The sequence below is a fragment of the Callithrix jacchus genome, chromosome 13 (genome assembly GCF_049354715.1).
Source record: "Callithrix jacchus isolate 240 chromosome 13, calJac240_pri, whole genome shotgun sequence".
Lineage (NCBI taxonomy): Eukaryota > Metazoa > Chordata > Mammalia > Primates > Cebidae > Callithrix > Callithrix jacchus.
Window position 1 is genome coordinate 78,415,406 of NC_133514.1, and position 14,728 is coordinate 78,430,133.

A 14,728-nucleotide genomic window follows, 5' to 3' on the forward strand; every position below is an offset into this window, starting at 1 on the left:
TCTTTTAAAAAAACTGTTTTTCATCTACTGCTGGTTTTCCACTGCCATGTAGTTTTTCAAACACACAAACAACAGATATAAATCCCAGAACAGTACCTGACCCAAAGTAGGCATTTAAATGTATTGAAAAAAGCTTGCAAAATGTTTTACTCAATTGTGAAAGACATCTCTTTGAAACTCCATCTTGGGAGATATGATTAATCAGATGTACCAGGTGACATAGAACGTTGCTACATTTCCTGCCGTAGACAAGAGCCCACAGGGTGAGGCTGCTCTGATCTGTGTTCATTCAGGTCTTGAGTCCACAGGTCTGAGAATGAAACAAAGAGCCAGAGAACCATGGAGTGGTGATGGAGGTAACTGGAAGGGCTCCAAGGGTTGCATACAGGGGATGCTTGAGGGGCATGCCCCAAGAACAATGGTAGGAGATGGGTACGGCACTCAGCAGTATAACCCCTAGTCTTAAGTTGCAGGTTAATGAGTCTAGAGGAAGAAAGAAAAGAACAGGCAATTGTGTAAAAAGCTGTTCATCCAGACATTCCCAACATCAATATTCAGTTATGATTGGAATGTAAAGTGTATGTGTGTGGTATGTGTTATAGGGAGAGTAGAGTAACAAACAGCAAAAGTTGACAGAGGCCAGATCATGGAAGGCCATGCTAATTTTATTAACTTATATAGTGCATAAAGTCTAAAATTTAAAATTACAAAGGTTTTCTACAAATCAATAAGAAAATACAAATAACCTATATTAATTAGAACAGAAACCCAATTCAGTTATCTTAAACAAGAAAGGGACTTTATTGGCTCACAAAACTTTAAAGTCCGGAGGTAGGGCAGGCTTTAGGCACAGCTGGATCTAGGGCCTCCAGAAAAACGACATCGGAACTTAGTTCTCTTTCCATTTCTGCTAGCATCCAAGTTTCTCCTCAGACAGACTCTCTCCATATGGCACAAATTCAGGCTTACATGGTCCTTGGTTCCTGGGATCACCATAAAGCCTTCTTTCCAGTAGTTCCAGCAGAAGTTCTGTTGAGGGCTCTCCTTAGCCTGGCTTAAGTTATATACCCATTCTTTAATCACTGTGGCTAGGAAGCTGTGGGACTCAGGAGGCCAGGCCTGGTCCTGTGCTCACCTAAACCACAGGGAATGGGTTCCCCACAAATAAATAAGGGTTGTGTTACCAGAAGATGGAGAAAGAGATGCTGAACAAACAAAGATATCCACACATAACCCAACAGAAAGCAGGTAAAAGATACAAACAATCCACAGTAAAACTATAAATGGCCAATAATCATGAAAAGAACCCCAATCTCACCATTTTTGGTAACACGGAAACGCAAAATAAGAAAGGATTCTTTTTTCTTTTTAGCCCAACAGATAAAAACTATCAAGTGGAGGTATGGTTATATGAGGAAATGAATACTTTCCATACAGTTGGTGAATATACAGTTATTAAGTCCTTTGGGAAGACTAAAGGTGGATAGAGAACAAACTCTTTGACCCAACAATCCACCTTACTGGACTCCAGCCTAAAGAAATATTCACATGGATGCACAAAGACATCTGAATAGGATGTTTACTTTGGCAATGTAATAGTGAGAGGAAAAAAAAAAATTAAGGGAATAATGGCATTTTCATAATATTCAATCCTATTCAACCATTAAAGAAATTTAAAGACCTGTTACCTGTTTTGAGACAAAAATTTTAAAAAGCAAGCTATGGAATATGAGATCTTATTTATGTCAAGTGTTTTTACATGTATATATATTTGTATGGAAAGGTGACTAGAGGATATATGTTAAACTGTAAGTGGAATGTGATCGGCAGTGTTGGAGAAAAGGGTCTCTCTATTCAAAGTTGTGTTATGTTTTATACAACGAGAGGATAGTCATTAGACTTTCATAATTTAAAAAAATAGGCAAAAGCAATTCATAATAGGAAATGCAAATGGCCAAGAAACATGAAAAGATGTTCCTCCTCATTAATATTCAAAGAAAAGAAAGAAATTTTGCCTCTCGGATTGGCAAAAATTTTTAAGGATTCAGAGTTGGCAGGACAGTAGGCAAACAGGCACTCTTACTAATGACGGAGTTGTAAATTGATAAAATATTCCTCAAAATTGCAAATGTGCATTCTGATCCAATAAATTTCTAGTTACTCATTCTCCAGAAATACCCACATAAGTAGCAAAATACATGTACAGGAATGTTAACTATACCTTTATCTATAATGAACCTAATCATCAAGCCATGGAGGAATTAAAGGATAGTCGTGCAACAGAAATAGTATATAGTTATGAAAAAAGAATGTCTTCATCAATGTAGGGGGAGAGGAAGCATGTCTCAGTGTAGTGCATGTGAAATGGGGTTATTCCTACTTTATATGGTAGCTGAGAATTAAGAATTAATCCATGATAAAGCATGTCAAACAGTGCCTGCACAGCAACCACAGGTGTCAGCTATTAACACATTTTTGATTAAATAAATATATGCCTACATCTGGAAGAACAACAAACCAATTGTGAGTTCTGGGTAATACCGTGAAAGGAAATATCCTTTTTTCATTTTACATTTCTGTACTGCAAAAAATTCAAACCAGCAATGTTTAATAGCTTTCACATTTGTTAACCATAAACACAAATTTATAAAGGTTTAAGAGTCACCACCCATGGCATGGTGCCTGTGTCCTTGGTCTACCAAACCAGCCAGATCTGAGTTTTATCTCTAATCAGCGACATGCAAGCCACATGATCGCTGAATCTTGCTTTCTTAGTCTACAAATGTTAACTGACACAAGTATAGTGTCTAATCCAATGCCTAGCATGCAGAATTTCAGTACATATGAATTTGTACTTCAACTTCCCTTCAATTTCCATGAATATGAGACATATTGCTAAAGATCAAGTACCAACTGGGTATGACTATAGGGAGCTTAACCTCCAAGACAGAAGAAAAAAACCAGCAAATGCTCAGTGGCTACTGGGCAGATTATCAGCAGTCTGCATGACCTAAAATGACTGCTCATTTGCAAACCAAACAGATGTTCTGGCTATGTCACTGCCTAGCAATTGCCACATCACCACTTCATCAAAAACTAGGCACTTCCCCAAATTTCTGACTATCTGTGTGGGTATAAATGAATGTGTGGATGGAATTTAAAAATTACTACATAGTTATTTAAAATCTATTTGTCTAGTGGGGACTAAGCCTAACCAGAAAGTACACATCTTATTTCCTCCTCTTGTGTGCGACCATCAGTTTGTTTTTTGTTTTTTTTGGTCCAGTCCCTTTTCCCCACAGAGCTTTACCTTAGCCTCAGAATCCTTTCTGAACAATACACAGATACTAGAGTTGGCAAGACAAAAACAGTATGTGCCAACCCTAATACTACTTTTTCTACACTCACATTACCAAGTATCTTTGGCATTTATGATGAATCTATCACAGGGAAGCTTCCTTGTATATACGATCTTAAAAAGCATGACATAACAGCCATTGAGAAGTTGCTCCCTTCTTACCTACTCTGATACAAGAATTCTGTCACCCCAGCTGTCTTCCAAATATGCCACCTCAAAACCTACTTGGAAAGAAGCCAGTTATAAATAAATAAATCAACTCATCATTTATCTTAGAGCAGAGGAGTTTATAGCTTTATTGGACATTGACTTGTTTCCCCTCAGCCACAAAAAGACCCAAACAAAAGTCCCTACATTTCTTGTATAACTTAAAATACATTATATCATTACTACATATTTATACTTCAATAAATCTTAATCTATAAAGCACATTTCTTATAATTGTTATCAGAAAACCTATAAACAAGCTCCATTCTGCCTCACTTCTCCACCAGCTGGCCTTGCATTTATTACTATGCTTTTTAATAGGCTCATGCAAAATCTCACCTTCCATTTTTAAACTTGATCCTAGCACCAGATATAACCAAAATCTCTGAACTAGGAAGTATTTGTATTCACATGGGTCCTTTTCCATACAATGATGCCCATTATAGAAAAGCCTTCTCTCATATTCTATATTTTAACTTCCAGAGTTTTCCACTAAACAGTAGAACCACAGTACTTGGGATTCTCAGCCAAGGAGTATATAATCCTACTACTACAATGTATTACTTTAATACATTTTAAAAAATGTGTTAAGACTGAAAATTAAAAAAAATAATTCAATTCTGATAGGATAGTTAATAAACTAGTTGTTAATAGTCTAGTTGTTTATTTTTTTAAATAGAACAGTCCATTCAACCTAACATGTACGTACAACCTCAATGCTATTAGAGATTGATTAGTTCTTTAAAATGATTTACAAACTTCCGAACTGTGATAGAGTATTGTGGACTCACCTCTGAAGAACACTGGAGAGTCGGCTAGCTCCTTGAGCCAAGTTCTCCTCCCCTTCCAAGTATAACACCCTGGTAAGAGAACTACAGTTCTGGGAACCTTACAGGTGACCTCCCCTGGGGAATGCTCAGACAAGGGGAAGAGGCTAACTTACATAAAACAGCTCTGTACCAAACCCCTATGATTTACAGTGGAAGAAATACCTACCTATTTATGGTAGGAGTACAGTACCTAGCACAGTGCCTTGTCGGTAGAAAATGTTTAATAATAAATGCATGGCTGCTTTTTTTTAGCCTGGTGTTCAACCCTTTTGTACCAAAGGAATAAAAAACAGGTAACCTGATATTTGTCCACCTGTTAGGGAATTTTCTGTCCTTAATAGAGATGAAGGCAAAATAATGAATTCAATCTTCATCTCTTTTTCTAAAAGCCATGATAGACCATCACCCTTATGTTTACATTTGCCCTTTAACCCTGCCATCCACTACAAAATTTTCCCTAGTGCTATAATTTCTACCTTCATTATTTTAAAATTGTTTAGACTGTATACTTTTTAATAATATATGGAAAAACATTATTTTCATTAGTAAGGTAACTCCAAATTATAGAGGATGAGTAGCTTTTGAATTTTCCTGCAGGCAGAATACATTAAGATAAATTCTTGATACACTTCAATTGTAAGATCAAAGTATTTGTATATCTTCCCCAATCAAGATGTCCCATTCACTTTTTGATGTTTTATTACCAACACTTCTTATCTGAGATCTTATGGCTCATTTTGAGGCGTTTAGCCATCCTTTATCCTCTGTTTTCTCAAATGCATATTCAAATTAGGTAAAAGCAAACAAGGGTAAATTTTTAAAAGATGGTTTAAAATAGTTATCAGACTTTGTAATTCTTATGTTGCCTTTTAATATATAAGGTAATGTATCCTTATAAAGAACATTTCAATGATCAATGCAGAAATAATGTTATTTGTCTTAAAGGAAACTTTCAAGAAAGGGACAAAGAATCAGGTAGTTCATTATTTGGAAAAGTAATAGAGGCTATAAATATCACATGGAAAATTTAGGCATTAAGACCTGAATTAAGTTTAATATTTCAGTTTCTAGGCAGGTATGACACCATTTCTTTCAAGATAAAATCGTAATGGTGAGTGAAGATTTTTACATTTCCCAGTGGATTTTCTGAGAGTCAATTGGGAAAAAAACTATTCTTTATCATTTCATATTTTAAAATTCTGTCTTCATTTCTGAAGAAAAAGACCTGAGTGTTGATTCTTTTTTTTTTCCAATTCCTTAAACTTTCACAACATTCAGAAGCTTTTCTGCATTGTGTCTTCTCTGATGCCTAAAAAGATTTGAGCTTTGACTATATGATTTCCCACACTGAATGCATTCATAAGGTTTCTCCCCGGTATGGATTCTCTGATGATTAATAAGCCCCGAATTCTGGCTAAAGGCTTTCCCACATTCAAGACATTTGTAAGGTTTTTCTCCAGTGTGGACTCTCTGGTGTTGCACAAGAATGGAACTTCGGCTGAATGCTTTCCCACACTCAACACATCCATAAGGTTTCTCCCCACTGTGAATTCTTTGATGAAGAATAAGGGCTGAGCCCTGACTGAAGTGTTTTCCACATTCATCACATATATGTTGTTTCTTTCGAGAGGGATTTCTCTTTCTTTCAAACCTGCCCTTGGGGAAACAGGTTTCTCCATATTTAAAAATTTGAGGAACACCCATATTGAGAGTGCCAGGAACTTCATGGGATTCTACTGCTGAAGGAAGCTCCTGCTTTGGAGCTAGTGCTCCATTTTCAGTCCTACCATCATCATCTGAAATAAACAGAAAATGTAAATATCACTCATTATCTATTCAGGGAAAAAGGAACCTAAAAAAATTTTTTTTAGTGAACTAAAATAGCTTGCACACATCTATAAACCACTCTGAAACTGGTGTTAAGGCCTATTCTCAAAAGAGAAAAAAATGAAATTACTCTGAAGTAACAGTGTAACATCATGATATAAGAGATTGTATCTGAATAAAACATAGGCAAGTGGTTTATAAATAGTAGTCAGAAAACAAAGGGCAGAAAGACGGTAGATTATAAGACGTTAGGGAGACAAAGTAATGTGGCTAGGTATGGATAAAACTTTGTACAATAAAAATCAAATAAAATTGGCCATTAGAAAATCATTATAATGTTCTTTTGCTTTGAGAAAATGAGAAATCACATCAAAATATGAAGATGTACATTAAAAAAATATGTCAGAAAGTGGCTATTTCTGAAATGAACGAGACAAGTCAAGTCATAGTCAATATTATATTAAAAGCAGAACACAGGAGTCTTGACAAGAAGGGCCAATGATAAGCTGGGGGCAGCCTATGTTAACTAAAGACATGACATAAAAATTCAGTGTGCCCGTAATAAATGAAAGTTTTCCAATAAAAGAAGCTTGCCCTGTGTGGTATTTGTCATGGTACTTAGAAAAACGGTTATTTCTAAGCCTCAGTGAAATGTGTCCAATTAAAGAAAAGCCTGAATTACCAACATGTGGTACCATCACTCCCATTCAGGCAGAGGTAACACAAGTGTCATTTAAGACTTTTCTGAAACTTCATGCCTTAAGGAGTTAAGATACAGTTCATACAGCGTGAGCAACTGCTTTCAGCAAAGAGGAAAATAGTAAACAATTAACAAAAAGATAAAGTCAGGAGATAAGGCTAAGAGACAGAGACTGAAAGATTAGAGGGGCTTAGTGAGGCTTGGAGACTTGAAAAACAGAGGAGTGAGTGTGAAGATTAAGTGGAGACAAACAGCACAGAGGAAACAGAAATTCCCAAGTGTGGAAGAGACTTATGGGTGAAAAGTCATTCTAAAATCAGATGATGAGAAGTTGAAAATATCAGCCCCATGTATCAAGGATGATGCTTCCCAAACTTTATTGCACAGAATGGCCCATGAAACATGTAAAACTGCAGATTTTCAGCAGACTTAAGCCAAATCCCCAAAGCTCTGATTGGCTGGCACTGTCCCCTTAGATGTGAAGAAAACCTGCTCAGACCTCATTCAGTGGCATCCCAGCATCATCTCCAACTACCTCAAGGAATGATTCCAAAAGCAAAATCAAACAAAATTTCATTTTAGTTCATATAAACATAAGAAAGCAATCCAACAGTTTTAGGAATATACTGGGCTATATCAAAGGATACATAAGTATGTGGTGTTAATTGCCAATATATTGGGAAAGACTGGTCTCAGTGAATTAATACAACTATGAGCTTTTAAAAAAGCTTTTTCTGCATTTAGAGCATATTATAGCCAAAGAGCCTTTTTTTTTTTTTTTTTGCATAAATACTTAGACAAAGGGAAAACATTACTCCAACTATCATTTCTATAAAAGAAGCTTCTTAGAAGAAAATGACTCTAGGTAGGAGGTGAAGAAAGTTAGAAATAGTTAAATATTTAGAAAGATTTCAGTGATGCACAACAAAGAGATTAGAAGAGGCTTCAGATAAGCTTACTATACCAATAGAATTAGGCAGGAGATTGAAAGTAAAAGGATGGAAAACAGATGACAAGTAATACGGAATGCAAAACAGAGGGACTTGGTCTATGGGTGGGTGCTTGCTCAAAGTAAGGCAAATGCTAGCCTGACATGGGCAAGTCTTTTTAGGAAGGAGACTGAAAGGGAAGAAAAGGTTGAAGATGTTAATGTCTAGGAATAAAAGGTCTGAGGCCAGCAAAATCAACTTAATTAGAAATAAATCAAGATCTTGTATCAGGTTGAGAGTGATCTGATTCCCCCCACATCCCCACCAGTGAGAGCAAGCAAAGTTCTGAACAAAAGGCCTACACTCTAGTTCACCCTCTAGCCCACACAGAGTTCTGGTCCTCACCACAGTGCCTTAAGGAATGGAGCTCCCAGGATGCCCACTTGAGCTGGTTCTCCACAGCATCAAGCTCAGAACTTGGTAATCCCTGAGCTTCTTCTTGAGATACCAGGTCCTCTACTAGCACTTCCCGTTTTCGTCGACGGAGAGAAACCTGGAAACAGAAAGATTTGATTCAGAGAAGGAATTTTAATGAGAATCAGAACTAAAAACGTGTAGGAGAAATCCCATAAAACATATATTACAGAGGCCTAGATGGCAAAGAAGCACAGATAACAGGGAGTGGTAGGGGAATGGGGGGAAAGGCATAAACATAATTCTAACTTAGTTGAGTGGAATTAATTCAGCAGCTTTGCCTACTGCGATGCCAGTGCTTCTCAGGAAATGACAGAAGCAAGCTCACCGGTTGTCCAGGGTCATCAAGTTCACTCTCCAAATCCTCCAGCACTGTCACTGCCTCCTCTCCATTCTCTGGATGATGATCTCGAACCCAAGTCTGTAGCTCTTTGGGTAGGATGGCAACAAACTGCTCCAGCACTACCAGCTCCAAGATTTGTTCTTTTGTGTGTGTCTCTGGCCTGAGCCATAGACGGCAAAGTTCTCGGAGCTGGCTCACAGCCTCACGGGGCCCAGGTGAATCCTGGTATCCAAACTGCCTGAATCGCTGTCGGAAAATCTCTGGGTCAGGGAGATGGTTCCAGGGGATACTTGATCCCTCTTCACCATCGGGATCCTCCTCCAACTTCACTCTCAGAATTTTTTCCTCTTCATCTGGAGTTGGAATGATAAGTATTGAATCTTCTTCCACTGACTGTGCAGACATTCTGATTTATAATACTTCAGGAAAGGACAACTGAGGCAGAATATAAGCCTCAGGGCAATACCGCGATTTCTTCACGGTACTCCTGAGGTACAAGAAATAAAAAATACATAAATGAGCAAAAATATCCTAAAAATTTGGACTTACACTGATAAAAGAAGTAAAAGATACTTGTTCTTTGACTGAATTACAAACTTCGTTCGACCAATAACCTACACCAGGAGTTGGCAAACTACAGCTTCATGGCCAAATCTAGCCTGCCGCCCATTTCTGTACAACACTTGCATGAAGAACAATTTTCACATTTTTAAATAGCTGTGGCCTTCACCACAGTGCCTTAGAGAATGGAGCTCCCTAAAATTAAATGAATACCTAATGATATTTTAGAGAATGGAGCTCCCCAAAATCAAATGAATACCTCATGACATGTGGAAATGATATGAAATTAACATGACTGTTTCCATAAATAACTGTATTTATTCATACTTCACACTACAATAGCAGAGTTGAGTGACTACATGGCCTAAAAAACACCTAACACAGTCATGTACTACATAATGACATTGGGGTCAATGAAGGACCACATAGATGACAGTGGTCCCATAAGATTATAATGGAGCTGAAAAACTCAAGATTCACACGTTTGTGGTGATGCTTGTGTAAACAAACCTGCTGTTTTGCCAGTTTAGCACATACAGTTATATATGGAACATAAAACTTGGTAACTAAGCAGACAAGAATGATGAAAAAAAAAAACGGTAACAATAACAAACAACTATGTTACTGGTTTATGTATTTACTATACTATACTATTTTAGAGTGTGCTCCTCCTACTTATTAAAAAAAAATGGCTAACTGCAAAATGGCTTCAGGCAGGTCCTTCAGGAGGTATTATAGAAGGCACTGTTATCATGGAGAAGACAGCTCCACGCATGTTACTGCTCCTGAAAACCTTCCAGTGGGATAAGATGTGGAGGTAGAAAACAATGTTATTGATAATCCAGACCCTGTGTAAGCCTGGGTATGTGTGTGTCTTAGCTTTTAACAAAAAAGTTCCAAAAGCAAAAAAAATTGGCCAGGTGCAGTGGCTCATGCCTGTAATCCCAGCACTTTAGGAGGCTAAGGCAGGAAGATCACTACAGTCCAGGAGTTCAAGGCTCCAGTGAGCTATGACTGCACCACTGCATTCCAGCCTGGGCAACAGAGACGCTGTCTCTAAAAATTAAATTTAAAAATAGCAAAAAGCTTACAGAATAAGGATATAAATATATTTGTACAGCTGTACAATGTGTTTGTATTTTAAGCAAAGTATTATTACAAAAGAGTAAAAAAGTTTAAAAAAAAAACAACAACGTAAAAGTTGGCTGGGTATGGTGGCTCACACCTGTAATCCCAGCACTTTGGAGGCCAAGGCAGGGGGATCACGCGGTCAGGAGTTCGAGACCAGTCTTACCAACATGGTGAAACCCCGACTCTACTAAAAATACAGCACACCTGTAATCCCAGCTACTCAGGAGGCTGAGGCAGAACTGCTTGAACCTGAGAAGCAGAGGTTGCGCTGAGCCGAGATCAGGCCACTGCACTCCAGCCTGGGTGATGGAGCAAGACTCCATCTCAGAAAAAAAAAAAAGTAAAAGTTTGCAAGTGAAAAAGTTCCAGTAAGCTAAGGTTAATTATTGAAGAAAAAAATGTTTTCTTAATAAATGTAGTATAGCCTAAGTGTTCAGGGTTTATACAGTCCATTGGCATGTACAATAATGTCCTAGGCCTCCAAATTCACTACTCACTCGCTGACTTCTCAGAGCAACTTCCAATCCAGCAAGCTCCATTCACAGTAAGTTCCCTGTACAGGCATATCATTTTTAAAACCTTTTATACCATATTTTATTCTATCTTTTCTATGTTTTGATACACAAATACTTAGCATTGTGTTACAATTCTCTACAGCATTCAGTACAGTAACATGCTGTAAAAGTTTGTAGCCTAGGTGCAACAGGCTACACCAGATAGCCTAAATGTGTACTAGACTACACCATCTAGGTTTGTGTAAGTACATTCTGTGATGTTCACACAAGGATGAAATAGCCTAACATATTTCTCAGACTGTAGCACTATTGGTAAGTTATTCATGACCTTATTTACTATATGACCGCTTAAAGAAAAAGTCTGCCAATCATGACCTACTAAGACAACAAACCCTATGTCAATAATCAGAAGAATCCAATTAAGAACCAGACTACTTCAGTGCTTTCTAAATGTGCCTGACCATGGAACCCATTATTTGCAATTCAGGACTGGTGTTTCCTGACACACACAGGTCAACTCAAAAGGAAGATTCGCTTTATTATTACGTGCTTAAAAAAATTTTCTTTACAAAATGTTTTTTTAAAACTTAAATATTTTTAAGGTGTTTAAGAACTCCTTGGACTCAAAATATATGTGAAAAAATGTTCACTTGCTAAGTAACAGATCACATAATACTAAAAAGATCATATGTGAAAGATCACATAATTTTGAAAAATTATCTTGCCCATAATATGTAAATATTCAGTCTTCCATCACACCATATGTACATTGATATTTATAATGATAGGCATTAATCGCAGAAAATTCTATTAAGAAAAGGCACTCACATAAGCACCTTAACTTCTTGGCAGTGGTCCAGTGTCTTGTCCTTACACTGGATGACTCACTCCCCAGCTTCTACCTTCAGGAAAACTGTGTGCTGTTCCTGGACCTTTATTATTTGCACTATCATGCCCGTGCTGTTGTTTATGTCACATACTAGCAACGAGCAATTCAGCCTACTCTATTTATTTACTCAGGGCCCAGAATCTGAACAATAACAACTTAAAAAAATTTATTGTAACTCAAGATGAAGACTGAATCAGAAAAGGCCTTATCAGACAAATAATACATACTGGCTTAATTAAATATTCTGGAGTGTGGTGGCCTTATAAATAAGGTCTACCTAACACTCATTCGTTTCTATTCCAGGACCTGCTTATCAATGGTTTAAGTATCTCTACACAAATTTCTCTTCCTTTTACGTTGTAGAGCATACTACTCGTGGGACATGGAGGGAAGGCCCACGGTCCCAACAACGTTTGGGCAGGGTACCTGGTCCCAGGTGATCGCCTACCTCACTGCTGCATTGACCCGCTGTGTAGCCCGACCCTGGCCCAACGTCCTCTAGCCCCTCTTCCCAGCATTCAGGACAGCAGATTTCAGATGACCAAAAGGCCATCTGTGACAACAGACGCTGTGACAACAGACGCTGTGACAACAGCGTCGGAACCATGGCACTTCCGCCCGCGGCCGGCGAGACTACAGATCCCAACAGCCCCGCGCAAGTCCCGCCCCACTCCCGCCTCCTCCTAACACGACTCCCAGAACCCTCCGCGATACGCCAGGGCCTCGAAATAGAACAAAACCGGCCAGTGGGGGAGGGGGAAGGTGAGGGTCTCGGAGGACACAGAGAGTCAGAGGACTCTCCGCAGATGCCGAAGACCCAAGCAGGCCTCCCGCTCCCGCCTACCTCTCCCCGCCCCATAACTGCTAGGCGCGGAGGCCGCGGCCTGTTCCCCGGGCCTCTTGGGAAGCTGAGGAAGGTCCGAAGCAGGCTTCCCCGCCGGCTCCTGCTAAGACGGCCGGAGACCCTAGCCCGGTGTCCCCCTCCCTCTCATAACGTCCCCGCACACCGGCGCAAACCTCCGGCTCAGGAACCGCAGCAGCTTCGCTGTCCACGGCAGACGCAGAAACGCCGCTAAGAAGCCTTTTCCCAGAAGCCCCTGGCGCGGGCTGCTTCCGGTCTGCGGGCCCGAGGAGGCGGGGAGAGGTGAAGCCCACGTTGCCATGGAGAAGCTCCCGGGCGGGGGAGGGGCGGCCCCACGACAATGACCGCATTGAGGCTGCGCTTGGCCTCGTGCCTCTCCTCGAATAGCCCAGAGTCCTTAGGACCGTTTAAAAGAAAAGAAAAGAAGAGAGAGGACTCTGCCATTAAGATAGTCCTTACAGTTTCGCAAACCCTTTGATATGCATTATCTTGTGGATCCTCTCAGTAATCCCCTGCAAGAAGGAATAAAAGCGAGTATTTGTGAAAGCTTACTACATTGTGCCAGGCGGTCTCGTCGTGCTTTCCATGTCATTTGTTTCTCACAAATAAATGATGTAGGAACTTTCATTATCCCCGTTTAACAGCTGAGATAGTTGAGGCACAAATACCGTAAATAACTTGACAAGAGCTCACAGCTCAGTTGTGGGTAGCAAGATTTGAAACCAAGACGTGATTCAGATCTTTGGCTCCCACTACTTATGTCACGGAGCTTAATTCTGACCAATTTATCTGTCAGGAAAACCAAAAGAGACAAGAGTTTTGGCAGTGATGTCACGGTGAATTTGTAGAATGCATGGTCATTTTCAAGCTGGGCATTTTATACCATAAAATAGCTGCTGACGCAATCATTGAAAATTACAAATCAGACCACTTCATTCCCCCATTTAAAGGCCTCCAAATTATGCCATGATAATTTATGGCGTAAAAACTTTTTGTAATGATCTGTAAGGCCCCTGTGGTCTGTTGCCTGCCTGCACCCCCAGTCCCTGGTGCCCCCTATCACCTCAGCTCTTCAGCTCATTGTGGCCCAGTAGCCTCAGCCTCACAGTCTGCCTTTCATAGCACATGACCCTTCATGGCACTTAATGGAAGTGATTTCATTTATTTACTTGTTTTTTGTTTTGTTTTGTCTGTAAGTCCTTTAAGGGCAAGGACCTTGTCTGTCTTGTTCACCGCACTATCCCATCCTAGTCCCAGGATGCTGACTGCCTTTGGTAAATAGAGAGCTCGATAAATGTTTGTTGAATAAATAAATTGTGAGCTGATTACATCGCTGCCTTTAGGTCACATGTCTGGCATCAGACACCACACAAAGGAGCTCTGTTGTTTAAGGACGTGTCAAAAGTGTAGGTCCAGCCTTCTATAAGCATTCCAGTAATCTCAGGCTTCAACTTTTTGGTTCATTCGGGAAAATGCCCTCCCCAAGGTGCACTCAGACTCTGCTGGATTCATGAATGAAAGAGCAAGTGAGCAAGCAGCTGATGGTATTGCACTGCTTTTCACTCTGACCAGAGCTCTTCTCACAACCCCTGCTAACACTCTTCATTGCAGGAAGCTTCAGAAATCCAGCCCTTTCATTCTGCTTCTTGGATAGGACCAGTAAGCAGCTTGGCTCCTCTTCCCAACCTTTTCCTCTTTTCTGATTCATAAAGGCTAACTGAAGGCATCTTTGTTTTAAGAGTTTTTACATCTAATTAATGTTGGAAGACAAAAGTGATAAATCTCAAAATGAAACCTTGGGGAAGTTAAAAATGTTGCAGAATTTTACAGAACACTTTTCCTGTGATTATATTCTGTTTGTTTGTTTTTGAGACACGATCTTCATCCATCACCCAGGCTGTAGTGCAGTGGTACAGTCTTAGCTTACTGCAGCTTCGAACCTCCCGGACTCAGTGATTATCCCACCTCAGCCTCTTGAGTAACCGGGTATTTTATACCATAAAATAGCTGCTGACGTGATCATTTAAAATTACAAATCAGACCACTTCACTCTCCTATGTAAAGGCTTCTATTTTATGCTGTAATAATTTATCTTGAAATGC

The 14,728-nt window shown here is 39.5% G+C and overlaps 1 protein-coding gene across 3 annotated transcripts; it reads right to left on the reverse strand.

The window, feature by feature from the left end:
• Positions 1–647: 647 nt before the first annotated feature.
• ZNF24 (zinc finger protein 24) lies at positions 648–12,838 on the reverse strand. Of its 3 annotated transcripts, none has more exons than XM_008979713.4 (4): positions 12,782–12,838; positions 8,654–9,155; positions 8,257–8,404; positions 648–6,191 (listed from the first exon to the last, which is right to left on the reverse strand). In XM_008979713.4, the coding sequence occupies exons 2-4, from the start codon at positions 9,071–9,073 to the stop codon at positions 5,653–5,655; spliced, it is 1,107 nt and encodes a 368-aa protein (XP_008977961.1). In that variant the 5' UTR covers positions 9,074–9,155; positions 12,782–12,838; the 3' UTR covers positions 648–5,652. The 3 variants fall into 3 exon arrangements, with proteins under 3 accessions (XP_008977961.1, XP_008977962.1, XP_035126776.1); XM_008979714.4 differs by having other exon boundaries at positions 12,772–12,838; XM_035270885.3 differs by having other exon boundaries at positions 12,213–12,838.
• Between the last annotated feature and the right edge of the window lie 1,890 nt (positions 12,839–14,728).

Bases quoted from the DNA above. Each gene is read 5' to 3' on its own strand.
- ZNF24 (XM_008979713.4), bottom strand. From the start codon at position 9,073: ATGTCTGCACAGTCAGTGGAAGAAGATTCAATACTTATCATTCCAACT. The intron at 8,405-8,653 runs GTGAGCTTGCTT...TTCTGTTTCCAG, and splicing joins TTGATGACCCTGGACAACCG to GTTTCTCTCCGTCGACGAAA. The intron at 6,192-8,256 runs GTGAGGACCAGA...TGTTTATTTCAG, and splicing joins CCATTCCTTAAGGCACTGTG to ATGATGATGGTAGGACTGAA.